The 24,624-nt window shown below is 44.4% G+C and overlaps 1 protein-coding gene across 5 annotated transcripts in view; it reads left to right on the top strand.

Annotated features, from left to right (window-relative positions):
* The window catches only part of tle2a (TLE family member 2, transcriptional corepressor a), a 127,791-nt gene that overhangs the window by 9,598 nt on the left and 93,569 nt on the right, over window positions 1-24,624 (top strand). For 4 of the 5 annotated variants that reach the window (XM_039766869.1, XM_039766867.1, XM_039766868.1 and 1 more), the window contains exons 2-3: window positions 665-748; window positions 21,370-21,512. In XM_039766869.1, the coding sequence (XP_039622803.1) occupies window positions 665-748; window positions 21,370-21,512 (227 nt within the window). The remainder of the gene's footprint in view (window positions 1-664; window positions 749-21,369; window positions 21,513-24,624) is intronic. The other variant, XM_039766870.1, reaches the window with a different exon arrangement.

Below are 24,624 nucleotides of genomic sequence, written 5' to 3'. Positions count from 1 at the left end.
TTACAGATCACTGCTCTCAACATTTTGTCACCTTGTGCCGTCCAAAGACTCGACCATTTTATTTTTTTCTCCCTGGGATGCTACCAGGATGATGGACGTAGGCATCTCGTTGGTTTCTGTTGTCACATGCCAGTTTAGAGCCTGTGTGCCCATCTGGAATGTGAAAAGACCCCGGAGTGCCAGGACGAGAACCCCTGGAGAAAATGAGAGAACTCCGCACAGTCAATGGACTCGGTCACTCATGCCATTTGATATTAAATGGGATGCTGCTTATGTAGAAATGCAAGACCCCATGAAATTAACACCGCTCCCCTTTATCTAATGCTGTATTAGTCAAAGTGACTGGCATTACCCGCTTATATTTGTCGATTGGGTTAAGGAAAGGAAGCAAAGTGTGTTCTGTGTTTTTGAAATGGTGATCCTGTTGTTGCTGCTAGCTGTCCCATCTGTCATCGGCACCACCTCTCTGTCAATGTCTCTGCTCTTTGTTCATTTTGGGTCCGATTAGATTCCAGTTTTGCGGTTACTCCTTGCTGGTTTGGAACCATGAAGGCTGTCGTCCTCTTCATGGTGCTTAAATAATGATGAAAAGCTGACAAAGCAGGGGTTACACAACAAGCCTTTTGATTTTTTTTTTTTTTTCTGCATTTCCACTCTCGACTAGGCCTCACCCGACACAGCCCCGCAACAGCACACGCTACTCCCTTTTTATGTTACAGAAGGTAGAAGCAGCACACGCCGTTGCCCGGTAAGTAATGTTAAGCTCTGCTCATTTTGTCTGCTAGTTTGGCTTCCGTCTGTTTGGATGTTTTACTTGCTCTGAGTCGGCAGGTGGCACTGGTGTGCAAAATGAACCGCATAAGAGAGGGGGGGGAAAAAAAAAAATCAGAGACCAACCCAAGGGTCAAAACTTTGGGTTTCCTAAGTAGTCAATGTTGTATGTGAGGTCCTAGAGGGCAAATATCTCAAATTTGGGCCACATCAGTCAAAGGGTGTAGGATTGTGTAAGAGACAGACAGACAGACAGACGGACAGAAGTTGCGTTTTATATTTTGTGACGTACGAGTCACTGTCTTACACCTCAAAAACATGAGGCTGAGTCTCAATCTTCAGAGCGATCAGCTTTATTAACCACCTCAACAGGAACAGCAAGCATTTTTATTGAGGTGGGAGCTGCCACCCTGTAACGCACAAACACAGCAAGCAAGCAGTGACTTCATTAGTCATTCTGCCTCAGCTCCCTCCTTCAGTCCAGGCACTGATACTCCTCCTCCTCCTCCTCCTCCTCCTCTTTAGGTTGGTCCTGCGACTACGGATCCAGGATTGGGATCGGATTGTCCTCAAATACCCCACCGTATCGGTGATCGTTCCCTGACCGACTGACGCTCTGAGCGGAGAGCTGTGAACAAACTCATTGTCGCGGTGGTGAGTTTTCTGTGGCTGACAGACGCTCTGCTGTGTGACGATGGCTGCGAAGGTGCTATTGAAGTAGGATGTGTAGTGTGGTGGGGCTGAACACACGTCACAATATGCACGCATGGTGCCCAACTCTTTACATTCTGTTTACTTAGAATAGTAAATACAAATAGTTTTTAAACTGGCAAACAGCTCAGACTTTTATGTAGAACCTGGCGTAATGCCCCCCATTGCCAAATGCACAGAGCTGCCCAATACTAAGGATGTGGTGGTGAAGCCTCTTATACATGGGCTGGTAAAGTGACTGCTGGAGTGCCACAAAGTGCCCTGGTAGTGCCAGTAAATGTACAATGTGTAACACACTGGTTGATGCCGTTATCTTGCTGGAGTGCCCGCTCACCATTTCTGTTAAGTTTTCTTCTCCTTCGTGTGCCCAACTGCATTTGTCTCCCTTGTCATCTCCATATGTTTGGTGAATTGGCCTGACATGAGTGAGGGTACCCTGCAGTGGTGTGTCACCATTAACACTGGAATGCCTCTGGACTAATGCTGCCCAGTTAACTCTTGGCATCCACAAATCATGAGCTGGCTCCACCATGATGAATGTTTAGCATTAAATGACTTCAAATGTTACAAATAAATTGGAAGTGGTGAGCTGCAACAGGGCACCACAGAATTACACGATAAAACCTCCAGTCTGTCTGGCTTACCCCATGACCACAGTGAAACACTTTGGTGTTAACAGGCGGGTTTAAACCAACTGTCTGGGGTCATTGCCACCCTGCTCCCCAGAATCCCCTTCTCTGACGTTTTTACTCTTCAGAACAACCCATTGTCTGGGTGACGTTTACATGTTCTCCTGGTGTCTGGATGGCCTTTCACCCAGGAACCCTAGTGGCCAATTGTGGGTGTATGAGTGGACTGGCACCATACCCATTTTTATTAGGTTAGGTAAACTATTTATCCCAAGTAGAAATTCTGATGCATACAGCAGCAAAAAGCTAAAAAAAAAAAAAAACAGTATACAGACTCCTAGGACAGATAATGGAGCCAATCAGGCGACAAATGAATTAATGTATATTGTGCGGAAATTTCAAAATGAACTAAACAAGTACATTTGGGAGGAAGCATTGAATTGCCTGATGGCAGCCAGGCAGAAAAGACCCCCCAGAGGTGGTGCTTAGCAAACCGTGAAGCAATAAGCCCCGTGGCTGACGGTGCTCCAAGACAGCGCCTCCTGCAGGGGATGGAGGAGATTTTTCAAGTTGGCATCCCATTTTGCTACCTGTTTTCTTCATTGTCACAACAGCCTCCAGTGTGCCCACGTTTTTGCCCTGTGATGATGCTGGCTGTCCTGAAGTTTGTTCAGGCATTGTGCTGCTTTTATGCTCTGGTTGCTTACCCTGGAGACCACCACGTAGAACACCACACTGACTACTAATATTTCCTGAGTCTCCTTAGCGAGTCCGGTCAGCTCTGGCTGTTGTTGTGTATCACCATTGCGTTGTCAGACCAGTCCAGTTTGTTGTTCATGAACCCAACCCCAGGTACTTGTAGCTCTGCACTACTTCTGTGTCCTCCCCTGAATGGTGACTGCTCTTGGAGACTCTTTGGAAGTCCACCATCAGCTCATCTTGCTGCTGTTGAGTTGCAGTTGGGTCTCCCTGCACTTTTTTTACTACTGTGAGCAGCAGTGCTACCAGGTGTAGGTCTTCAATCAAAGAAGCTGGTTGTGTTCCTTGTGGGGTTTGCATGTTCTTCCTGTGTCTGCAGGAGTTTTCTTCCCATTATCCTCTAATGTGTTTAGATTAGGGTGACTGGTAATTCCAAATTCGTTTCTTGCGGATGTGTATATGAGCGTGCTCTGTGATAGACTGGCACCCTGGCACTATACGAGAGATATTCCAGGTCCACCATACCATCCTTTACAATTCACATGCAGTAAGTATTTGGAGTTAAATCCTGCGTCTCTCCCTCGCATTACTTTTCGCCTCCACAACAACTGGGTCTCTCACTCCTCTTCATTACGTGTACGGAGTTCAGTGAAATTCTTCCTTGCATATCTGATGAATGTGCAACAACACATTGCCACTCACCAGCACCCATGAAAAATAAAACTATTAAAAATCTCCATTTTATTTAATAGGCTACATCCACACTGATACAGAATGTTCATTTAAAAATGCCATCCTCAAATGAAGAGGATCTCTGCCCACACTAGCGTTTTTTCAGCGTTTACAAAAGCATTGCCATCCACACTAAAATGACCAAAAATGAATCTTATGTAGACCTAGAGATGGTAACGCTGTCAGTGTTGGTGATTTATTGTAAAACCATAGTGACTGGTACATGGCCATTTTGTGCACGTGTGCAGCTTTCAGAAGATCATTTAGATGCACACTGGTAAAAGTCATGTCTGCTATGTGGGAATCTGATTATTTATTTTTACGTGAAGGGTGGCCAATAAGGTCATGAGATGTAATGAGTAGAGTCCAATCGGAGAAGAGATACATAATGTGGTAGTGGATTTTAGGAGGCCCAGGCCCCTCATGGACTTTGTGATTATCAGAGGTGACTGTGCAGAGGGTGAAGACCTATAAATACCTGGGAGTGCAGCTGGATGATAAACTGGACTGCCAATACTGGTACTCTGTGTCAGAAAGGACAGAGCCGACTATACTTAGAAGGTTGGCGTCTTTCAACATCTGCAATAAGATGCTGCAGATGTTCTATCAGATGGTTGTGGCGAGCACCCTCTTCTACGCGGTGGTGTGCTGGGGAGGCAGCATAAAGGATGCCTCACGCCTGGACAAACTGGTGAGGAAGGCAGGCTCTATTGTAGGCACGGAGCTGGACGGTTTGACATCCATGGCAGAGCGACAGGCACTAAGCAGGCTCCTGTCAATCATGGAGAATCCACTGCATCCACTGAACAGGATCATCTCCAGACAGCAGAGCAGCTTCAGCGACAGACTGCTGTCACCGTCCTGCGCCACTGACAGACTGAGGAGACCCCACACTATGTGACTCTTCAGTTCCACCCCAAACGTTAACATTATACATAGTTATTGTCTGTTATACTTGCCTCGCACTCTCTACCTTGCATTTTTTTTTTTTTAACTTACACTTCATTTTTATTTAAGTAAAAGTGTTTTTATTAGTATGCTGCTGCTGGAGTATGTGAATTTCCCCTTGGGGATTATCCATTCATCCATTCATTCATTCATTCATCAACAACCAACCAGAGGGAGATTCTAATCTTCATTTTCAAATGTCTACATTTTAACCTGTCCACATTTCAATGACAACCCAGCATTTTCAGAAGTGTATGGCTCTGGAGAGTCCTGTCAAAGTCTGTTTCTGGGATTTAAAAATGCTGGGGTAGCATGGCATGGACGAATGGCAAAAATAGACTGTCTACTTTTTTAAACAAAAACATAGTGTGGATGAAGGCTTAGTTTTGTTCTATAATGGTCCATTTTCCAGTATCATAAGCCACTCCACTGGTAACACCACATACAGTACCTAAAAATCTTTCACCCTCCTTAAGGGTAAATTTTGCAGAATTGTTAGGAAGTACAGACACCAACAACTGCAATAGACAGCCAATGTGTGTGTGTTGTAAAACATGCAACACATCAGGAGACAACAAAAAGGTTTGGGGTTTTCCGGCCCCTTATATTGTTGACACTCCAGACTTTTTCAACAAAATAATGCAGGGTCAAAACACAAAAAAACAACATTCATGCGCGACGCCATACTAGGCGTCGGTGGCCATTTTTATATGGGAGGAGCTGGAAGTGCAGGAATGCTGGGAAGGAGGCGTGATGGATTATGAGACTGCTGACGTCAGGGAAGATGGCGGAGGAAGGGCGGAAGTGAACGTACTGCGAGCAAGGTCCTATGGCGGAGCATCTTTAGTCCTGGAAAACGAAGAAACAAGGTTAGTACCCCGGCATTCCCCGCTGGCGAACGTCCTTCGATGTGTTTTAAGATCCATCTGCGGTCTCCTAGTCGCGCATGCGTGACAGTGTATATATCTCTATATTTATCTTTCCGAAGTCTAAAAGTGCAACGGTGACATTTTATATGTCACGTTTTTTGTCGGCCTTATTTTAAAACCTACATATATATGTTTGGTATCATTCTTTTCAGAATTTATTGAACTTTAATGTGATGTTGTTAGATTTTCAGATTCTTATTCCATTTTTAAATTCTAAACTTAAAAAATATCAAGAGATATGCCAAGAGATTTAACCACGCCCGGGGCCAGAAATAAAAGACAAAGAGTAGGACAACTGCTGTACAGGCTTTTAAATGTTTGAAGCGCCTTGCGAGATCTGTGTCTGTCTGTCTGTCTCTGTCTCTGTCTGTCTCTGTCTGTCTCTGTCTGTCTGTTCTGTCTGTCTCTGTCTGTCTCTGTCTGTCTGTCTCTGTCTGTCTGTCTCTGTCTGTCTGTCTGTCTGTCGGTCGATTGATCGATAGACAGATATCTATCCACCTACCTACCAACCAACCAGAAGTCCTCCAGCTTCCCCGGCAGAGAGACGAGTTTGCCATAAAACCTGCGTTTATTGACGTGGGAAGCTCCCCACAACAGCAGCACAGTCCTTTCTACTTCTCTCCTTGCCATCCACCTCCACTCCTCCTCTTGGCAAGCTTTGTCCCTCCGAATTGAGTGAGGTGGCTCCTTTTAAGCTGACCCTTGGAGTGTTCCACGTGGCTTGTTAATCAGACCCGAAATCACTCCCAGGTGTGGTGAAAGCCCCATGCAGGACTCTGCAGTTTCCCCAGGTGGCACCCGCAGGGCCAAACTCCAGCTCTGTGTGCCCTGCGGGAATCCATGGTGCCACAGTCTCTCAGGAGGGCTGCCCTCTAGCACCCCAGGGGAGGAAGTGCCCTGCTGAAGTTCTCTCCCCATCGTCCTTCCATCCAGCTGGTGTCCCAGTCAGGTAATTGCTGTGGCCACCCATCACTAATATCCATCCATCCATTTTCCAACCCGCAGAATCCGAATTCAGGGTCATGGGGGTCCGCCGGAGCCAATCCCAGCCAACACAGGGCACAAGGCAGGAACCAATCCTGAGCAGGGTGCCAACCCACCGCAGGACACACACAAACGCACCCACTAGGGCCAATTTAGAATCGCCAATCCACCTAACCTGCATGTCTTTGGACTGTGGGAGGAAACCCACGCAGACACGGGGAGAACATACAAACTCCACGCAGGGAGGACCTGGGAAGAGAACCCGGGTCTCCTAACTGCGAGGCAGCAGCGCTACCACTGCGCCACCGTGATCATTAATATCTAAATATCTACATACATACATCGATCAGCCACAACATTAAAACCACTAATGGGCTACCTGAATAACACTAATTATCATGTTACAATGGCAGCTATGAAGGGGTGGAATATATTAGAACAGTCAGTTCTTGAAGGTGATGTGTTGGTAGCAGGAAATCTGGGCAAGCATAAGGATCTGTGCAGCTTTGAGGAGTGCCGAATTGTGATGGCTAGACGATCGAGTCGCAGCATCTCCAAAACGATTCTTATTTAGCAACTGGGTTGGAACAAAAAACCTGCAGCCTCCTCTTCACTACAGCCCTCCAGGACTGACTTTGCCCACCCCTGGTATGGAACATTAGTTTCCCACTGACTTATAACAGGTGGGCTGGGATTCTTCTAGTTGAGCTAGTAGTGTGGTGACGGCAATTACAATCCATTTGTCCTTTTCCACTTTAAGCCCTTCTGAGAGTCCGCTGAACACAACTCCTAAAGGGTTAAGAGGGGTTGTGACCTCAAGGCTGTCTGCTAGCCATTTAAAGATTTTTTTTTTTTTTCTTTTCTTGACAAAAAATGACTGTGGCTTTAAAGATAATTGCAAAGAATTTTGTGAATCTCCTTTCTTTTGTGCAGTGTCAATCAAAGATCAAGACTTGACACATATAATACATTTTTTAACTGCTAAGTATTTGTAAATGTCTGACAGTTGCTTGTGTGCCTTCAGTAATCTGGCAGACTGTCGCTCCCAATCCCCCCCATCATCAGACCCCGTATGTATTCTGTATGTGAAGATGGGAGGCTGTATAACGTTACGTACGGCTGGCTGGACAGTAAGACTGGAGGCTCGCTCAATAAGCAAAGTACATAATCATGTGATTGGGTGTGTCTGCGCTCTGATTGGCTCGTGCATAAAGAAAGTTGTGCATTAGAACTGCACATTTTGGTTTAAATTAGGACGGGGGTCTCAAACTGCAGTTCTGGAGGGTCATAGTGGCTGCAGGTTTTCATTCTAACCCTTTTCTTAACTGGTGACCTGTTTGTGCTGCTAATTAACTTCTTTCGAATTGATTTTAATTATTCTTCACCTTGTCACCTTCACAAGAACCAAAATGCATTTACAAGACAAACTGTAAACCCCAGGCCCTTTTTTTTTTTTTTTTTAAAAGCGTCCCACCTCATCGATATTCTAACCAGGTTATGATGGCCTGTGATGACTGTTAGCTTTCTCAAAAAGATGTGTTTCATATATAGATTGTATCCGTATGTAATTAAGCCTCATTGCATTAAAATGCATCTCCAGTGTCTGATTTGTTATGCAGCTTAAATAGTTCCTAAAATGGCCAATAGAGGGGGAAATCCCATCAAAATAAACCTGTCTGGTAACACAGAAGGCCACATAGTATTGTCACAATATAAGATTTTGTTTTTACTGAAAATGTTCTAAAATACCATGAAGCTCTGTGGAGCACAACAAGGAGTTGCCCACAACAATCCCAGGTGACCAAAGTCCTACTAGAGTGATCCAAGGCCAGGTCAAAAATCCAGAAAACTCTATAAGCAGAGACCCAAAAAACACTCCGCTACTCCCTAGTGCATTTGAATGAACCGCCAGGAACTGTGGGGTGACCTTCACCTTTATAGGGCCGAGAGCAGTACCTAGTGGCGATCGACTGGCTCGCAAAACATAAGGCACATAACAAGGGCTTTGAAACCTCGACAAAATCATATCCGAAAAAAATGCAAATAAACATTGTCATCGAGTACAGAATGACCCTGACTAGAGAGGTGAATATCTGGAACGCCAGTTGGTTCGTCCCATTAATTCTAACAAACTGTAAGCAAAAAGCAACGTTTGATAACACAATCAAAGCCCGTGTGCGTCAAGCGCAAAGGAAGCCGGAGAAACTTGGCCTATCTTTTGGCAGGTGTCTTGCTCAGGAGAGAGCAGCTCAATCATTGAGTCAACTTGGTCTAGTGACAGATGCCATCACTCTGCCCAGGTTTAATAGTGCTCTGCTGAGGGGGCGGAGTCAGCTGCCCTGATGGGGCGTCGTCTTGGGGCTGTGGAGGGATAAGGAGACCATGTAGTTAGTGACCGCACTCTGACGAAGGAGGAGGAGTCGGCTGCCTTCATGGAGTGTCGTCTTGGGGCTGTGGAGGGAATAGTAAACCACACCATTAGTGACGCCGCTCCGTCTTATCCCGAGGTGGTATGACAAACCTCCGAGTCTAGAAGATGCCCCTCTTACGTGCATGCATGACATTTGATTAGATTTAATACAAACACACAGTTTAATTTTTGGCCTTCAATAAAACTGAGCTCGGCCCCCAGTTCTAAGTGGTCCTGGTGTAAAAGTGAGACCACTACACCATATAAGCAAGAAGGAGAAGAACAAACGGGAAGAGGAAACCAAGAAAGGGATGGAGGGATGAAATGCATCAAGGAAAGACTGCAGACAGGGAGAGACCGCCTTTACGTGGGGTTGGAATTCTCGTAGCTCTGAGTTGTGATGTGTTCACCTTCCCTCTTAGTGTATTCAAGTGAATTTCTTGTATGTTTCAAAGAAACGTGAGGTCGTTGTCGATTTGTTACTTAGGCTCGAGGGGGTTAGAGAAAGCAAAATAAACGTAATAAATGTGAATCGCTTCACTCTGAATGCGGTTTGATCATACAAATGGCGTTTCTGGCTAACCGGGTTAACTTTTTGCAAGGAAATTCGCTGACCTCCGGTCCTCAAATAAAAGCAGTTCATATGGAGCCATTTTGTCAAAACAGTCAGTTTTCACCATGAAAAATACAGTACATCTTGACAGTGACCACACAACTTTTCCAAAGCGGTACTCGTTTGTCGGTATGGATTTCTCTCCCGTTTGTCGTCTTGCATTCTGTATCCTGTATGACGGCCTATTACGGAGATCCTCGGCATGATTGATGATCAATTAACACAATACTTACAATTTATTATCAATTCTGAACTTGTATGCACTTCTTCAAAACCAAAAGTGGTTTCATGTCGTCTTAGGGATTCAAGACTCCGAGGCCTGTTTAAAGCCCATTGAGGCATCCCTTGTGTGATTTTGGGTTATAGAAGCCATAAGTTGTGTTTTGTGTGTGCCGTGTTCTGCAGATTATTAATAGATGAGCTTGCCAGGGTCGAGTTTGAATATCACAATAAATATTTTCTGTCCATCAGTAAGATACTCAGCAGATGGCGCCACACTTCATTTTTCTCCTTATGGTGGCTTCCTTTATCACATTAGTGGCTTCAGCAATTTGTTTCATGCTTAGCAGATGCTGCTGTTTTCCTTTTTGCCTGTCTCTTCCTTGTGTAGTTAACTGTAATGACGTTGTGACCTAAATGTCTTGGCAGAGGTTGCCGCTACCCCAGTTTATTTATTTATTTATTATTTAACCCTAACCCACAGATGTCAAACTCCAGTCCTGGAGGGCCGCAGTGGCTGCTGGTTTTCATTGTAACCATCTTCTTAATTAGTGACCAGTTTTTGCTGCTAATTACTTGTTTTAATTAACTTGACTCAGGCCCTTTAGTTGTTTCTTTTTCCTTAAATAGCAGCCAAACAATAAAGAGACACAAAACAAGCCGCCACATCACACAATATCTGAAAATAAAGAAAGGTGAAGGTCTCAGTAAGGTTGATCTCTCAGGTCACCAAAACACTTTGACGATGTTCTTATGAAAAACAGAAAATCAACAGTTTTTTTGGAAATGTCAGCTGTGGCAGAACGAGAGCAACAACAAGCTGTGGAAGTTTAATTAACAGCAAGAATTGGCTTCTCATTAAGAAAGTGGTTGGAGTTTGAATCCCCAGTTTAGCTGGTCATCTGTTGGCTCGTTTCACATCTCATTTCTGTTTGGCTGCATTTTAATGAGGAAACGAATCAATTCAGAGGACTGAATCCTTCTAACAGGGCTATTAAAATGTGAATTAGCAGTGAAAACAGGTAACTGATTAGGAAAAGGGTTAGAATGAAAACCTGTAGCCGCTGCGGCCCTCCAGGCCTGGAGTTCGACACCCGTGCCCTAACCCTTGAACCTGATGGTTGGTGGCTGAATTGGCAGTCCAGCCACCATTTTTAAAAAAAAAAACAAAACAAAAAAAACACACACATGGGTTCCATTCCATTTGAAGTAATGTGGTGCTGAGGTGTCACCCATTGCATGGCTGCACTCGGGTCCAAATCTGGATCCTGAGTTGGATTATCGTGTGCTCCTAACCTAACCTCACATGGATCCCATCATAAGCTCTCGATTTAAGACCAAAATCACACCCCAGTGGTTAATGAGTAATCGCAAGACAGATGGACACGGCCTTTAGCATTTCATTTATTTATTATAGCGAGCAGTAGGGGATGCCATTGAGTTCCAAGCCCCAACCACACCAACACAAATACAGGGCCCGGGTTCAAATAAACATAAATGTAAGATTTCCCCTCTGGCAGTAACAGGTTCGTACTCCATTGGGCCCTTACCCTAAAAATTGTTCCAGGGCGCTGTACAATGACTGACCCTGTGCTTTGACACCCCCCAACCCTAAAGGTCATGTGAGAAGAGAATTTCCTTCGGGAGTAATAGTGTTTCAAATGCCGCACAAGCTCTAAATAAAAACCGTGATCTCCTAACCCCAATATCTTTTGTCTCCCCTCTTCTTTCTCTCCTCCAAGTGACTATTTGAGTTGAGGCATTAGAGGTCTTTTATGTTGGGAGCGCTTCCAGGTCAGGAGAAGAGTGCCTTAAAGTAGGGAGGGTCTGTCTCTGCAGCTCCTCCTGGTGGCACCCAGAGAACCCATCTAGGCTGCCTAATGGGACTGCAATTCCCAGTCTGCTCTGTGGGTATCCATGCAGTCACCGTAGCCTAGGAAAACTGCCACCTGTTTTATCGAGGGAGTAAATAGTAACACGTGAGTTATCTCTCTCCCTGGGTATTGTGCCTTGAACCATCCTGGCTGGGATGCCAGTCCATGCTTGGTGTCCCCATGACTATGTATTGTCCAGAGCGAAAAGATTAGTGCTGTGTCCCAACTCAAAGGATACGGGTGGCTTTGTTTTCTCTCAAATTTGTCCGACTCTGAGCTCCGAGGTTTGTTTTGTAGGGCATTCACATGGAATTTCTAACTTGGAAACTCTTATTCACCGTCTGTCCGATAGCATGCGAGTCCAGCATTAGATGACGTGTCCCCTAACAGGAAAGAGAAAGGAAGAAAAAGGAAAAACAAAATGTAATATTTGAATGAGGCCCTTTGTTTTGAAGAGCCTGACTGTCGGACTTGCAGAAGGCATCTGTTGTAAGAGGGTACGCCATGTCTACTGTTGCTTCTTCAATAACAACATTTATTAACATGTCCTTAAGGACACCGTGGTTTTGGGGAATGAGGTCATAACCGTGTACCAAGTACCAAAAATAAAGGAGCTTTGAATGTAAAGGAACTGTTTTTGGAGCGGTCATGTGATCTTTCACCAGGCGGCATTGCGGTCTTTTTGAGGGGTTGCATGGGGGGTATTGCCTATCCCAGACAAAATCCTATGAAAGGCTCCTCTCTATGAATGGATCTCTAATACAATTAACAAAGCCATATTAATTAATTAACTTGGCAAAGCACTACCGCTTGTGTCACTGTAATCAACGGAAAGCCTTTGAAAGTTTGTCATTTAACGAAGCAATTATCTGCTCCTAATTGGCATGGAGGTGCAGCTGTACTAATTAATCTCTGATGTCGTTGTCATCGACGTCTCCAGCGAAGGACTAATGCTGGGAAAACTGGAGCAGCGAAGAGTGGCGTGGGTGGCAAGTGCTGCATGTGCGGTTTGCTGCAGGGTGCAAGTGGGTGTTGTGCCTGAAGAAGGTGGGAAGTGAAGTCTAAGAAAATCGAATGGAGGAAGAGGACGGTCAGGCTGCTGCTGTTTTTTGTTTTGTGTTTGGGAAATAAGTGTGGGCTACCCTGACAGTTGGCATAGGGATGCTGTAATACCCGGTCTGGTTTTTTGGTGGTCTTAACATCTATGCTGGAAGTAGACCACAGTCTTAATAATTAATTCAGCCTTCTGTCAAATCGAATTAAATTGAACTGATTTCTGCAAGTTCAAGGCCGATTTATACTTCAGCATCGAGCCTACGCCATCGAGAACAATCTATGCCTCTGTGTCACACCACAGGCAGTGCCTGAATGCTAGCTGGCGGTGTTTGTGGTGAATAATCCATATCCTATTTACATTCCATAGGCAAGAAATTTGCCGACCTCTAAACCGATGTTCTCCAATATATTTCCAGTGAAGGACAGCTGGCATGTCCTCGAGATGGCTTACACAGGGCTTTGTTTTCCCCAGCACACTAGATGACAGCAAACCCCGGCACTGATCCCTGCATGGGTGCCCGCAGGGCATGCTGGGTTTTGTAGTCTTTTGGGGGGACAGCCCCGTTGGGTCCCATGGGGGGTGTCAGTGGAGGCTCCCTTCTCACCAGGAAGTGCTTTGGAGCCGCAGCTGCCTGCCACACAGGGATTAGCCGGAGTCGAGAGGAAGGAGGTTGAAGCTTGTGAGGAGAAGCGGAGGAAGCAGTGAACCGAGAGAGAAGACAAGAATATCGCCGAGTGCCGTTTACAGTGTGCTTGGCTAGATTTGTGGTTGTGGTGTGGGAAAAGCTTAAAGTGTTTCCCACGAGTAAAGACTCTTTGTGCTTTTATGCCTGTGTCTGAGCATTTGTGTGGGGTGTTTGGAGAGCTGGAGCGCCCCCTTCAGGCCACACACTCCACTTGTCCCACCACCAGATTGTCTTTGTGGTGTTGTGCTGAGTTATCGTATAGATGTGTCTATTTTTTAACTTCTTTGACAAGTCTTTCCTCGATCTGCTCCATTTGTACTACGCAATAGTGGAAGATGAACAGCAACGCATTTCGGGAAATACAGTGCATAGTTCCAAAACCGACCAATCGTGGTCATAGGGGTCTGTGTAGGGTCCGCTTCGACGCAACGTGTAGTCTTCCTAATTGAGGGGGTGCGTATCGAGCTACGAGGGCTGGGGAGTCCGAAGGAGCTTTGTTTCAGTATAAGTTTTGTCTTTTGTTTGTTACTTCTTTAATAAATCTATATTATGAAAAAGGCACATTGGCATCTCTACTGCCTTTAAACCCAAATGTTCACAGGTTGGGTTACTGAAAAGTAGCCTGGTGATTCCTGGTGGCAGTGACTTCATATGCGTTGTATCTTTGTAGGTTTGTGCTTTCAGTCTGCATAGTAAATACACCAACGTTCAAAAGTTTAACATCGGTTTTCATTTTTTGATTGACCCTCGTACTTGATATAGATACCATTAAATTGATTTAGAAATAACTGAACCTTAGGAATGCCAGTACCTTGTAACACAAATGAACAGGATAACAGGCTTCAGTGGTGCTAATGCAATTAGAAAGGTTTCTCTAATAACCAATTAGCAATAACACATGGCTAATATCCTCTCGCGCTCTCGCTCACATCTATACATCTGACTCGCTCATCACGAGATCTCCTCAACCACGAGGACTTGGGACTTGAAATTTGGAATGTCGGCTACTCTTGGCCCATAGGTGCTCGCTAAGAAACACTTTGAAAAATTTTGTGGTCCAAGTGCAAAATTTCTTAGTTTTTTAGACCCGTTTGTATGCCTGTCCGCCTTTCACGAGAAAACTACTTAACGGATTTAGATTGGGTTTTTTTCTCGAACATTCTGTTGATTTTTTGCGACTTTCTCATCGCCCTAAGTATCAGTTTGCTTGCAGTATTGATTTATTAGCACAAATCCGAGAGAGATTCATCGGGCTACGGAGGTGGGACGGGGTTCCCTCCTCACTCGCGCGTCGGCTTCGGTGCGTAACCTTTAATTCTGCTTAGTTAGCGAACGAGAGAACTACTTAACAGACGTAGATCAGGTTTTTTTTTTGTAGAATTTGCTTGAACATTCCGGGTGATTTTGCGACTTCTCTCATCACACACAGTATCATATTCGCGCTAATCCGAGACGGAGGCTGTGGGCCAAGAGGAGGGGGAAGCGTGATGTCAGGAGTAGGGAGCCAGGCAGGGCCCCCCTGTTTCACTACTAACCGGATGGAGCCATGAGGGACGGCTAGTTAAGGATAGATTAAGGGAACAGACCGTTGGGACACTGGAGGAATTGCTGCTGAAGACAGGGCTGTGCAGCCTTATGTGAACAATAAATTAAATATCCGTCAAGCAGTAATAGCCATTATACACACGAGTAATACATTGGCTATATTTTTAAATAAATTAAATGCTGTCTTGATTTTAAAAAAAGGTATCTGTTTCTATTAAAAATGTGAAAATTTCTGGGTAACCCCAAACTTTTGACTGGTACTGTATATTGGTTTAAATTACAAATCGAGGCACCCGAGTACCATAAATAGAGGCGTCAAAGGATTTATGTGCCGACTCCAAAGCCCTGGGCTCGACCGACGCAGAAGTATAAATCAGCCTTCAGCTGGTGTTCAGTTACCTCCTGGGCAGCAGCTCTTTACTGAGAAAAGTAGGACAGCGTGCCTCTGTGGACTTGGGGCTTTTATTCTTGCTGGAGCAGTTGTTGCACTGCTGTCACACAGACCGTCACATGCTCTAGAAGAGAAACGTGGTGGTGTTGGTGTCGTGGTGTTTGTTCCCTTCTTGATGGGTCTAAGGCAAAGCAGCCCTGTGTGCCCTAGAAAGTAGACACTCATGGGATGAACACGAGTGGGAACCTGCAAATGGCATACCTGCTCCTCCAGCAATGGTGACCGAGAGTAAGCAAAGATGAGGCACCTACTATGACCAGGGTCGTCTTATCTGCAGTATCGTCCCCCTGGCTTAGTAGTGCACTGAGGCCCCTGTTTTGATAGCAAAGCAAATGTATGTAGGCATCAGAAATGTTGTAGGGCCCCTGGGCCCAGTGTCCATTGCGCCCATACGTTAAGATGCTTTGATTATGACATATTGTACAAACAAGCAAGTGATGCATATTATTTGAGTCGACTGTGTACTCGGAGTGTGGCTTAGTGGGTAAGACTCTGGCCTGTAAGCCATGCCTCTTAGTCCCAAGTGTGTGTGTGTAGATAAGTAGAACAGAGCACAACTAATACAGAGTCTGCAAGATCTTCCTGAAGGTCTTTTGCAGTCAAACCGGTGTTTATTTCCCTTTGTAGCAATCTACTTAGAGGAGCCCATGGCTGCTGATGGTTGGGACGGTTTAAAAAGTTCGAGAATTTATACAGCTTTGTAATCGGCATCATCTGGGGTTTCCTAATGATGACTGTGAACAAGCCATAGCCTTTAATGAGCAAATGACGGTCTGAGACCACCTTGGAAAAAGTTATCTGATACTGCAAATATGTTGGGGTGCCCAAACTTTTGCATGACCTAATTCTGGGACTTCTAAAACCTATCGGCTGCACCAGTGAGGGTTCAGGGGTGTCCTATTAAAGGGGGGGTGAATGCTTATATTTATTATTTTGTGTTTTATATTTGTACTTCACGGAGACCACTTTGGAGAGATCTGTTTTCACTTTGACATTAGAGTCTCTGTCATAGTCAAATTTAACCCCACTGTGATCCAATGATGTGTATATACAGTATATATATCAAGTAAATCTGAAAACTTCCAAAGGGATGAATACTTTTTATAGGAACTATATGTGGGCCTAAAAATGTTTCCACTTGAATGGCACATTTGAAAAGGACTCTGGGATGGTGGTCTGTGGAGTGACACTGTATAAAAATGAATGATTCTTGCTCTTTTTTTTGTATGTGATATTTTTCGTCTTTTTATAGCTGTACTTTTTTGAATATGATCTCAGATAACAGAACTTGAATGAGCCCCTCTACCATAAGGCTACTTTGAATCCATGCTGATTGTTATTTAGAACAAATAAGGGTGACATTTACACCTTTCGTCCACACTATCCTGATATTTTCAACACCTAAACATGGACACTTTATGACGCATGTGCACTGTGGTGTGGCCTCTCGAAAATGCAGGTTTTTTGAAAATGCACACTCTGAGTTGTATGTGCTTATTGTGTGGCCCTTCCCTGATTGGTTCATGCTTTGTGTGGCCCTTCCCTGATTGGTTCATGCTTTATTGTGTGGCCCTTCCCTGATTGGTTCATGCTTTATTGCGTGGCCCTTCCCTGATTGGTTCATGCTTTATTGCGTGGCCCCTCCGTGATTGGTTCATGCTTTATTGCGTGGCCCCTCCGTGATTGGTTCATGCTTTATTCTGTGGCCCCTCCGTGATTGGTTCATGCTTTATTGTGTCGCTATTTTGTGCATGCCCAGTGTCGGTGGTTGACTCCCTCACTTGCGTTTTTGATCACTCTGGTGGTAAGGTCCAGAAACCTTTTCTTCATTATCTTACTTCACACCCCCCACACAGCACAAGTAAACATGGGGGCTTCCTTGAACTTGAGTTTATGTGAAGGGTGGAAGTGGCAGCCACTGTGTCTGAAAGCGCCACTTCTGAAGGTTGGTAGAAATAATAGAGGCCAACAGCTCAACTCTATTTCACAACTATTGGATTCAGCTTTGCAAGAAATATAAATATTAGCTGTGAAATGATCAGACTCGAAACACTTTAAAAAAGGTTTTGGGCAGCTACCCGTATAATTTCCCCGGCTGCAATGGGCCTTGAAAATCAAGACAGATGTGTCCTTGATGTAGTCCAAAACTAGACACAGGGCTCTTTGGGTTGGAAGGCGGATTTAAATGCCAAAAGAGGAAGTGACATAGTGGACCCGGAAGTGCCACGGTTCTGGGCGTTGGAACCAGAAGTGACGTCTTCATGGTTGAGTCAGACAGGTTTTCCCATTTTTGGCCTGCAGAGACAACAGAAGGTGGTTTAGCGCACCCCGCCACCCCCTGGCCTGGCGTGGAATTACCTTCACTTGGTCCATACATCATCCTCCTACTCTCACGTGACACAGCCCATGTGGCAGTTCAGTATCCATTTTGTATTTTCAAAGATGAAAGTTTAAAATCGTCTATTTTGATAAAACCTTGAGCAATTTGTGCTGTTGCCTGTTGCACCTTTTATCCCTTTTCAAATTCATAAAATCAAAGCTGGTACCTTTTGTGACATTTATGTGGTAAGACGAGAGCAGCAATCCATCATGGATTTAGAGAAAGTGAGTGCTCCGGGCTGTGGGGGGCATGGAGAATTGCTGGTGGGCCTAGTGCTAAACTAATTAGCTACTGTGGTTTAAAGGCAGCATTACAATAAACTGTGAAATCGTCAAAGCCTTCATAACAGAGAACTTAATCCTTCTTGCACCTGAATGACACACACGTGAAGTCGGAGGCCGCATTGTACCTTCGGGCGCTTTCTCTAGCTCAAAACTTGTTACGCTTGATATTTCTGAGCAGGTCTTCCTAGTATTTTTCACCTTCATTGGCGTCACCTCCAAATGTAGCCTAAGTGATGTCCCCTTTCTGTAAGAGCACCTCAGTTTCACCAGAGTGGACCATCTTAATGACCTACCACAGGTTCTCCATCCACGAGCATGAAAAGAGGGACTGACTGAGTGAAAAATTAAATTTGGAATAGGAATCCTCTCAGATTTGTTGGGAGGTACACTCGTGGAGAATAGTAAAGCTCGGTGGGCTTCAAATAAGCTGCCAAAGCAGTCAGAGGTTCATTGTAGCTTTGTTGTTCATTTTATTTATTTATTTTTTTTTTGGCCTTTTCTTGTGATGTGTTTTAGATACATTTTTGTAATCATTCATGAATCATTATTCAGTAGCGATGAAGACTAGCCATTTATTGATAGGATGGTGAGCCACCAAGGCTGTTCCAGAATAATCTTAGCATTGGAAAGATGCTATCTAAATAGATAGATAGATACTTTATTAAACCCAAGAGGAAATTCACAGCAGCATACTGATAAAAAAACAATATTGAATTAAAGAGTGATAAAAATGCAGGTAAAAATAGACAATAACTTTGAATAATGTTTACCAGGGGGCGGAATTGAAGAGTTGCATAGTGTGGGGGAGGAACGATCTCTTCAGTCCGTCAGTGGAGCAGGATGGTGACAGCAGTCTGTCACTGAAGCTGCTCCTCTGTCTGGAGATGATCCTGTTCAATGGATGCTGTGGATTCTCCATGATTGACAGGAGTCTGCTCAGCGCCCGTCGCTCTGCCACAGATGTCAAACTGTCCAGCTCCATGCCTACAATAGAGTCTGCTTTCCTCACCATTTTGTCCAGACATGAGGCGTCGTCTTTCTTTATGCTGCCTAATGTATTGTTTCTTAAGGTAGGGTCCTTTTTTGTGATGGATATGACATAAGCCACCATTTTGATAAGTGAGCATGGTGAGGAGTGCTCTTTAAATTGCTTTGGAATGCAGCTGAAGCTGGCAGCACGATGGTGGGTTTTGTGTTTTGTCATTTTGGAGAGCAGCTCAGGTACAGTATACATTATAAATTTTATTAAAGTATACTCGTATAGTAACAAGGGGGTTGGCCTCCAGAAAATGCACAAACAATGCCTACCCCAACCAGGCTGAGCCCAAATTCCACTTTGGCTTTGGCCTACACCAGCATAAAATAGCCAGCACCCCCAACCCCGAGTTTCAAAGTTCCAAAAGATTTCTATTATATTCAAAAGTATACCAAAAAATGCATTCAAATGCCCTCCTGGAAAAAGTAATCGTCAAAACATTTGGCTAGGGAGAACAAGGCCACAAAGTAATCTTTATAAATGAACAAATTTATTCAGAAATCTTAAAGAAATGGCAAGAAATAAGGCAAAAAAAGATTCTCCTAAAATGGCAATCCAATAATTAAAAGCCAAGAACAGAAGCAAAACAATGCAGTGTGCACTCTAAGAAGGTCAATGACGCTCTACTGAATACTGCAGGGAGGAGCTTACAATGGTGTCAGGGTGACCCCGCCCCCTGGAGCTCCACCCACAAACAAGGAGTGGACACGAGTTTAAAGAGAGGGTGCATAATAAACACATCCAACAGAAATAGTACAAAACATGAAAAGAGAAAATGCCGTAAATGCAAGCCAGGGATTACATTTTGGATTGATGGATTTTTATGGAACTGTAATCTTAGGCATAGCCAAGGGGTGGGGGTGACCTCAAGATCACATTTCTGCTTTTCTGCAGATGATGATGATGTCCTGTTGGCTTCATCGGGTCGTGATGTCAGTTTGCAGCTGAATGTGAAGTGGTTGTGGTGAGGTCATGGTTCTCCACCATAAAAGGGGGCTTTTTTGGTGCCCTGTCCATGTTGGAAGGAGGTGATGTCTCTTGTGGAGGAATTTAAGTATCTCAGATTCTTGTTCATGAGTGATGTTGGTTGTGGTTGGGCCAAGAAGCCAACAAAAGGATCGGAACAGAATCTTCACTTAATGTAGGCATTGTACTAGTCTGTTTTGGAGAAAAAGGAGCTGAGCCAAAGGACAAAGTTCTCTATGTACACCTCAAACTGCACTCATAGTCTCTGCTGTGACCAGGAGCTTCAGGTAGTGACTGAAAAAACGAAATTGCGGATATTAGAGGTAGAAATGAGCTTCCTTCAATGGGTGCCTCGGCCCGACCTTACAAATTGGGTGAAGAGTGCAGAAGAACATTCGGGAGGAGCTCAAAGTAGAGCTGCTGCTCCTCACTGAAAGGAGCCAGTTGAGGTGCTTTAGGCATTTGACTAGGATGTCTCCCTGAAGAGGTTTCTGGCTTGCCCAAACTGGGAGGAGACCATAGGGCAGACCTAAGGCATGCCGGAGAGATTCTATCTTTTTGCTGAATGCATCTCTGTATCCCTCTGGAGGAGTTTGAAGTGGTTGCAGGGATGTCTTGGCATCTGCTACCAGATAAGAGGCAGAAGACGGATGGTGTGTAAAACTCTGGCTGTAAATGGTGTAATCGAAGTCGATGTAATGAAGGGTCAATGTTTTAATCTTTTGGAGTGAAGTTTGAGTAGATATAATGAAGGGTGGATTTAGTCATTTAGGATGCTACTTATTAGATGGCTTTGGACTGTTGATAAAGTAGACACCATGAAGGCTGCATTGTTATTTTGGGGTGCTTTCCAAGTTGGAGTGAAGGTCTATTATTTTTATCTTTCTGTGGTGCAGCCCAAATTATTTGAAAGAAACTACCAAGCCGCATGGTTGAGGTAGAAACCTTGACAACCTTTAAGAAGTATTTGGATGTGACATTAGGACAGCTTAGCTATTAACTAAACAAATGATCTTAAAGAACTGAATTGTCTCCTTTAGTTTGTCAGATTTATGTTCTTCTGTTCATACATGATGGCTGCTAAGTTTCTCGGTTTTCTACACAACCCATTTAAAGCTGAAAGTTGTCCTTCATACCTCATGTACCGTATCTCTCTGTTTTTGGGGTGGTTGAGCTCTGCCGCTTGCTGGCGCATTAGAGGCAGAATTTTCTTGCCAGGCTTCAACTCCTTCTACCTTCTGCTGCCTGCGTCATGTCCTCTGTTGCAGTGGCCCCTGTCATGGGCTGTAGGTCTACTTTCGATGCTGGAGCAATGTGGATGGGACCGAAGCCGGATGTCACAGTCACTTCTGTCCTTTTTAATGGATGGTTGCCTTACATGAACATGTGATGTCAGTTTGTATGGAGGTGCCCTGTTTTTATGTTCTGCGTCTGATCTCTCTGCAGGCTCCTTTGCAGCCACCCCCTGGCTCGTCTGCCTCTGCTGCAGCTGCAGCCTCCGGGACCCCTCAGTCCCTGAAACTGACGTACCCGGAGACCCTGGACCGTATCAAGGAGGAGTTCCAGTTTTTGCAAACACAGTATCACAGGTATGTTACGAGTCATTCTGGGAGGGGGAAATACGAATGCCTGGCTGTAGTATGACATCTATGGGTCTGGTTACCTGCCATATTGTCTTCTCATGAGCTGTAAATGTTACTGAAAACCTGTCATGTCAGAAAATTTGACATAAACGGACTATTTCTATTTAGAGACACTGTAGTAATTACTACTTGAAAGGTCTGATTGTTGAGCCAAGATGTGGGCTGGTGCCCTGCCCAGGTGCTCCTCCTGCCTTGTGCCTGATGATTGCTGGGATGGGCTCCAGCCACACTGCATCCCTGCCCTGAACAAGCCGCTTAAGAAGATGGATGGATTTGTCCCCTGATCCTTTTATGGGCACCTACTACTTGGGATTTTTTGGGCCTGCTGTCTCGTAGTTCTAGTGATGTGAGTCCAGTTGCTGACTCACGTTGCGTTTTCAGTTTCCTGCTGTATTACATGGACCTCCGATTCCTACCACATCCCAAAGTGCGTGTTTTAGGTTAGTCAGATTTGAGTTTGAATAGCGTGCCCTGTGGAAGTCTGGCACCCTGTTCAGGGCTGATACCCGCCATTATTTTTCCTTCTGCATCTCAAAGATGTGTGTTGGCTCAATTTGTAAATGTAGGTCATCTCCATGTTAAGTTTGTGACATGTTGAGCCAGTGCCCTAACCAGAGTCGGTTTGTGTGTTGAACCTGTTGGACTCCTGTGGCACTTGAATAGAGAAATGTTAGATCTGTGAAATGGATTTGAACCCCTGTGCTGATGTTCCCTACCATGCCAACTGTGAACGCTTCTCTATAAACTTCCAATAATAAGCATTTGAGGACTCCCTTGTTTGGTAAATTTAACTAGCTGTTAGGTTTTTGTCACCCTTATGGATGTGGTGAGAGGGGACATGCAGGTGATGGGTGTGACAGAGCAAGATGGAGAAGACAGGAAGAGATGGAAAGAGATGATCTGGTAACCCCTAATGGGAGCAGCCGAAAGAAGAAGGAATTGTTACTCATTTCTGTTTTCTCCTGAGCTCTTTACTTGGGGTGGCCAATTTTGTAACCCTGTCCTGTAACACTCATTCCTAAATGGTACCCTAACACAGTTGGCTCAGATTTGTTAACCTCTTTTTTGGTAAGTTACTTTGGATAAAAACGTAAAAAAATAAATTGTAATGTAAATACTGCTGAAAGCATGGGTCAGTGAGGTGCATTTTGGGATTTGTGGGAAGACCTGCTGGAGGCTCAGTGTGTTCAGTTACGCTTTAAAGTATCTTTAGCAAAGCTGCACTGATCGCCATGTCAGTTTTGAAGACTGGATGTTGGTGGACTCAATCGGAAATCCCATTATAACTTTTGATGAATGCCGCTTTGAGTCTGAGTCTGAGTAGACCTGTTCTGAGGTGCGCTCGCCACCCACCTATGAATTTTGCTGTACATACTCCATCCACATGACAGTAATGACCCTATAAACCCTGAGCTCCAGATGAGTGAATGCAAAACAGTCTTCAGATGTGACTTTTCCGTGTGGACTCTGGGGGACTTTCTGACAAGCAGCCCACTGTAGCTTTTCATAAGGCTCATAGGCTTCACTGCCCAATTAGATCTTGAACACCAGTGGGCACCAACGTGTCCACGACCATCAGTCCTTCTCTTTCTCGGTTTATTTTTGTTGAGATTCTTCATCAGGACTCGAGTTCAAGGGAGGCCTCACCCCCTCCTTACCACTGATCCATGCCTGATCCTTGGTGTTTTTTTTCTGTCCGCACGCAAAATCCTTCTGTAGAAGGAAGCTCATAACTTAATTAAAGACGCAAGAGTTAATGGCATTTAGCCATAATGGAGAAATATGATCTGATTTGGCTGCCCAGCTCAACCTAAATGTAAAGGATGGGGGCTGGTGGTTATGTCTGCCCTTGCAGGACTGCAGGCAAAAACTAATTCTCCTTCTATCCTTTAATCCCTGCCCTCCTCCCTACCAGCCGGCAGTGTAATCCGAGGTGGCGCATCTCTCCTGATCTCGGGAGTTCAATTATTCAGCGATTGAAAAGAATGATGCCTGTAAATGTATTACGTTTAGTCCCAGGGCCCGGGGGCCCGGCCTCCTCATCACTCTGATAAATGAGTCAATTTTCTCTGAGCACATTCATTTGGCTCACAGAGGGAGGTGGATGAGGAAAGGATTACCTGTTGCAGATATATATATAAATTATTTTTTTCCCTCCCGTTTAATGTTGCTGCATTAATAATATTCTAATTTCCTAGGCCCTCTCTGGCCCTCTTGGGAGAGATTGCCATTTTTATGTCTTAGCCTAGCGGAAGGGGCATCTCCCTGGGATTTGATGCCCAAAAAGTCCTCCTTTGCTTTGGTTCTTGGAACCTTTCCTAGACATTTGGAAAAGGGTGGCATTTTAATGCCCACTATAGTGAAATGCGCACAGACCTACTGCCCTAAAATAAAAATGCAACGTTTTTATTGTGTACATTTTTTAAAAATTTCCTTTGTATATCTGGTCATTAGTTTTCAATTAAGGGTAAGGTCAAGGTTCTAACTCCATTAGTTTGTGAGTAATAGTGCAACAGACAGACATTTGCATTATATACGTGTGTGTGTGTGTATTTATATAATACACTATATTGCCAAAAGTATTGGGATGCCTGCCTTTATACACGCACACATGAACTTTAATGACATCCCATTCTTAATACATAGGCTTTATCAATCAATCAATCAACATTTATTTATATAGCACATTTTTATACACAAAAATGTAGCTCAAAGTGCTTTACAAAATGAAGAATAGAAAAATAGAAGACACAATAAAAAATAAGCATAAGTCAACATTAATTAACACAGAATAAGTCGGGTCCGATGGCCAGGGTGGACAGAAAAAACAAAAAAAAAAGCTGGAGAAAAAAAAAAAGAAATCTGTAGGGGTTCCAGACCAAGAGACCGCCCAGTCCCCTCTGGGCAATCTACCTAACATAAGTCAAACAGTCCTCTTTGTATTTAGGGTTTTCATGGAAGGACGTGATGATGACTTTAATATGGAGTTGGCCCACCCTTAGCAGATAAAACAGCTTCAACTCTACTGGGAGGGCTTTCCACAAGGTGTAAGAGTGTG

This window comes from Polypterus senegalus, chromosome 10, assembly GCF_016835505.1.
Source record: "Polypterus senegalus isolate Bchr_013 chromosome 10, ASM1683550v1, whole genome shotgun sequence".
In the NCBI taxonomy this organism is placed as follows: domain Eukaryota; kingdom Metazoa; phylum Chordata; class Cladistia; order Polypteriformes; family Polypteridae; genus Polypterus; species Polypterus senegalus.
The sequence above is the reverse complement of the archived record's forward strand: the minus strand, read 5'-3'. Positions and strand labels throughout refer to the sequence as shown.